The 5,091-nt window shown below is 38.7% G+C and overlaps 1 protein-coding gene across 1 annotated transcript; it reads left to right on the top strand.

Annotated features, from left to right (window-relative positions):
* The first annotated feature begins 1,596 nt into the window (after positions 1-1,596).
* LOC128989014 (uncharacterized) lies at positions 1,597-4,569 on the top strand. The gene has a single exon (XM_054410867.1). It carries the CDS (start codon positions 1,597-1,599, stop codon positions 4,567-4,569), a length of 2,973 nt encoding a protein of 990 aa, XP_054266842.1.
* The last annotated feature ends 522 nt before the right edge of the window (positions 4,570-5,091 follow it).

Below are 5,091 nucleotides of genomic sequence, written 5' to 3' on the forward strand. Positions count from 1 at the left end.
TTAATCAAGTTTGTCTTGAATTATGCGCTGATCTAAATTACTACATAATTTCTGTCTAATACACAATGTTTTTGGCAAATTAGTCCTGTTTGATTGTCAAACTGGTGGATTGACTCAATATGAGCTATAGCAACAACTGTTATGACTCATAAACTATTTCATAAAAAAATATTTAGAAAATAGGATTTTAGATACTAGCGCATTCTGTGACTGGCTCACACGACTACGTTAAAAAAAAATAATATATTTTTGCAAAAGCTGGTCCATATAGGTGGAATGTAGGATGTCTACTTCTGTATCCAATTGTCAATTATTATATCTGATTGACTGTTACTAAACACTGTTTGAAATTAATATTTTGATTTTATTTACTATTTTGATTCATTTAGCTTAATTATGAGGGTTGTTTTCAAGTTAACTATCAAAATGTGTATGTTTTCTCAGGCAAATGCCACGTTTACGGAGAGGTGGGGCCAATCTTGGGCGACGCACTGTTAACGCATCCCGTCATGTTTGGCGGGCGACTACAACTGATGAAGAGTATGCTCAGAGGTTTAAGCAGAATTTGGATGAACTTTCGTATCAACCATGCTCAATCTGTAAACGCTTGGACATAGTTAGCAATGATAACTACATTTGTACATCATGCATCAAAAATCCCGAAAAATTCTCTTCGACAAACAACATGCAACCATCAATCGTTCCTGCAGAACTCCAAAATCTTTCAATGATTGAACAAATGTTAATAGCTCGAATCCACCCTGTCATGCGGGTATACCAGTTTAAAGCGTGCAGATCATTAGGTCAATATCATTACAAAGGACATGTAATAAATGTTGAACAAGATATAACTGATATCGCTACATCGCTGCCAATCGCCCCTTCACGCCTTGGGATTGTGATTGTACGCCGCGCAGGAGTAACAGGTTATTCCGATTTCCGTGTGAGGAAGCAAAAGGTCCTACAAGCACTTCATTGGCTACAAACACATAATCAATATTATGCTGATGTTCATATAGATATGGACGTTATTGAGTCTTTGCCATTGGATGACAGTGTCGCTGATGAATTAAGATATATTGACGAAGGTGGTTTATCTAATGAATCATTTGACAAAGATCATATTGAAGAAACAGCAGTTCCACTAATTCCGAGACAAAGTCAAGAATCCGCTATAATAAACCAAATAAAATGGCCAAGAGCTTCACCTATTCCCATCAATGAATTTACACACTCCGGTTATATTCCACAAGCATTCCCCCATTTGTTCCCAAACGGTGCTGCAGATTTCCTTGACCTAACTAGGAACATCAAGGTTTCATTTCGAGAGTGGTGTGAGTTTCTTATGAGATATGAAGACAAACGATTTTCTCAAGATCCTCGATTCCGATTTTTCTGCTTGAATACGATGCAAAGACACGATGCCTGTCGACAGAGTGCTATATTCGCAAAAAAAATGACTTTTGTGGTAATATAGCACAGTTAGAAGTGGAAGTAGCTAGAAACCCGTCAATAATAAAACGTTTGCTGACATGGGGTTCCAAAATCCGTGGCACTTCATCATTTTGGTACCAACGACGTTTAGAGCTTCAGTCAATGGTTAATCAGCTGGGCGTACCAACATTGTTTCTTACGTTAAGTGCAGCAGACCTTTGGTGGAGTTGTCTGGCGAGGCATTTTGGTATATCTGTTGAAGAATTAAATTTACTTACCGAGAAGCAAGCAAGCCAAGTTATGCAAGAAAAACTTAGTGAAAACCCACTTATTGCAGACGAGTACTTTTCAAAGCGTGTTTGCATTTTTATGGACATATTGAAGGAAAAGTTAAAGATAACAGATTTTTGGTGGCGTTTTGAATACCAACACCGCGGTAGTCCTCACGTTCATGCTGTTCTTTGGCTTGAAAATGCGCCTGATGTCCGTACATTCGATACTGCATCAATTGATGATTTAGCAGTTCATAAGGCATATTATGACACTATCGTGTCAGCTTACAACCCTGGAATAGACGCACCAAGAGCTGAAAAGCATCCTTCAAGTGTTTGGGCAACTGATATAGTTCTGGGAGATCCAATACATTTTGCACAACTATTGAACAGAGTGCAGCGACACACTCAACACAGTGTTTACTGTCTAAAAGATCCCTCACATCCACAAGAATGTCGCTTTAAATTTCCAAAACCAAAATTGTTGGACTCTACATTGTCAAGAGACGAACAAGGAGTTTGGCAATATAAATCAAAGCGTAATGATGAACTCTTGAATGACCACAACCCCTTTGTGTCCCAACTGTGGCGAGCAAACACTGATTGCAAGATCATAGCATCTGAACACGCTATTGTAAACTATATATCGAAATATGCGACAAAAGGAGAACCCCAGTCACAAGATTTTCAAACACTTTTCAAAGAAATCATGACTAGCTGTACACCCAATGATCACGCAAAAAAGGCATTCACCAAAATGTTAACTAAAGTGATAGGTCAACGAGATATTTCAGCATGCGAAGTCATGCATCTCCTCACGGGCGATCCTCTGTACCATTCCAGTAGGCAGTTTGTAAAGCTATACATTTCTACTGATGACTATGTTGCTGTGGCAAATACAAGTACAGATACAGATGAGTTTATACAAACTTCTATCATGGATCACTATGCTATGAGATCAGCAACACTTGAGCCAATGACGTTATGCGAGTTTGCCACAAAGCACAAGATTGTTCGTGGTAGGCTTATCAACCACAGAAAATCACGTGTCCTTCAGCTTCGTCCGGTAGTAAAACCTGGAATAAATGAAGAAAATGATGAAATTTACTACAAGCAAAAATTACTGATGCACATTGCATGGCGAAACTGCGAAGCTTTAAAGACACACACAACATGGAAAGAATCCTTTACTTCACGGAACCTTTCATTGTGGGAACTACCAGAAATTGAAGACATTGATACTGACCACGTAGTACTACCAGAAGAAGACCACCATGACTGGCAGGAGTTGGCAAGAACACTTCCCAACCAAGCACCTCAGGATGTGATACTAGGTTACCGTGATATGGATCGAGAGTACAATGGGTTTGGCACTTATGACAAATATCCTGGACTAGAAGAGAACTTAGATTTCATACAGAAACAGAAAGAAATACAAGTAAATATTACAAACGATCATTCTAATAATGTGTTATCGCCTAATGAGGGTCAACAGAAAATACTGGACCACCTAGCACAGCAACTAGCGAATGAATCAAGTGAAAAGCTTACACTCGTGCAAGGGGGGGCTGGAACCGGAAAGTCATTTATTATAAATAAAATGGTACATATGATTGAATCCCTGTATGGTAGCTCAAGTGTTATTTTGATGGCGCCAACAGGTGTGGCTGCCAATAATATAAACGGACAAACAATACACAACGCACTACATATAGTCCAAACACGAGGTGGTACTGTTTCCGATCTTACAGGTAAGGCGGAGCGCCAATTACAGGAAGATTTCCGTACTGTCAAAGTAATTATTTGCGATGAGATGTCAATGGTTGGCACTCGAATGCTCTCCATGATAGACAAACGTCTGCGTCAAGCATTCACTAATCGTCAAGAATTACCTTTTGGTGGTTGTATTGTCTACTTTTTTGGTGATTTCAACCAGTTGCCACCAGTTCTGGATCGCACATTACTAGCTCCAGCAGACCCAAGAAAAGTTTCTTCAATTGAAGGAAGATTTCTTTTTGAGCAGTTCAAAACAGTATTTGAGTTGAAGCAGGTGATGCGTCAAATTGGAGATGATCAGAACTGTTTCAGAGAAACTTTAAAGCGTATGGCTCTAGGCCAATTAACTCTATCTGACTATGAATTGCTTAAAACACGATTTTCATCAAACAACGTTGCTACAGTAAAAAGTTTCACAAGCGCAATTCGAATAAAAGCAAGGAAAGACGCCGTACATCAATACAATCAACTCATGTTACGGTCTTCAAACAAGCCTGTTGCTTTAATAAAAGCAAAACATAACAACTTAACAGCATGTGGTGCATCAGAGGATGAAGCCCAAGGACTACAAGCAACTCTGCAGCTATCTCAAGGTTGTCGCGTAATACTACGCCAAAACATCTGGACCTCCCAAGGCTTGTGCAACGGCAGTCTGGGGAATGTTGTTGATATTGTCTATGGACCGAATAGATCGATGGACGACTTTCCAATTTGTATTTTGGTCCATTTTGATGGATACGAAGGTCCAACTTTTAATGGCTCTCTTCCGATATTACCACTCACTGTTGGATACCGAAAAAACAACGTGTCCTGTACAAGAAGACAGTTTCCCTTGCAAGTTGCCTATGGTATTACTGTCCATAAGGCTCAGGGAATGACAGTTGACAAAGCAGTAGTTGACATTGGTACCACAGAGTTTGCCCTGGGTCTTACGTATGTTGCAATGTCACGGGTTCGGTCCATCGAAGGACTTATAATTGAACCAGGCTTTTCTCAAGACCGCCTTCTCAAGTGTATCAACAATAATGCGGGTTGGGAAACTAAACGTAGAGAACTGGCACGTCTGCGTTCACTTATACAGCAATGAACACTATTATTATTCTTATTATTTCATTATTACTTATTACTCTGCAAAATTCCTATAAATTGATTTGATTTGATTTGAGTTCATGTATTTTTAACTGTGTGAATGTTTTCTTAACTTGTATTATGTAAATAAATGCTTTTTTGTACTGTTTAGTCAATTGTTTAGTAACTAAAAATCATAAAAACTTAATATATTAAATTAAAACTAATTATGACGTAAACAATAAATTTGTCGTTACATTTTTCAAAATTATTGATTAATGTGCTTGCTCCGCTCAATATTGCAAGCAGACAACTGCATTGTACTCCTAGTAAAGGGATTCTGCACACCTACAGGAAAATAGCTTTCTAACGGTATGCGTAGATTTTCCCTACGATACACACGAGCTGAGAAAAAAGGTTTTAAAGAAACATGCTTGCCTATTAATATATAGATAGATAGATAACAAACAAAAAGAGATAATCAAGGCAAAGAGTTGGTGTGCTCAGAGCAGCACTGTGGTGATGCCAGCGACATCCATCG

The sequence above is a fragment of the Macrosteles quadrilineatus genome, unplaced genomic scaffold (assembly GCF_028750875.1).
Source record: "Macrosteles quadrilineatus isolate MER2022 unplaced genomic scaffold, UCM_ALF_1.0 Scaffold_3__2_contigs__length_128488019, whole genome shotgun sequence".
Taxonomy (NCBI): domain Eukaryota; kingdom Metazoa; phylum Arthropoda; class Insecta; order Hemiptera; family Cicadellidae; genus Macrosteles; species Macrosteles quadrilineatus.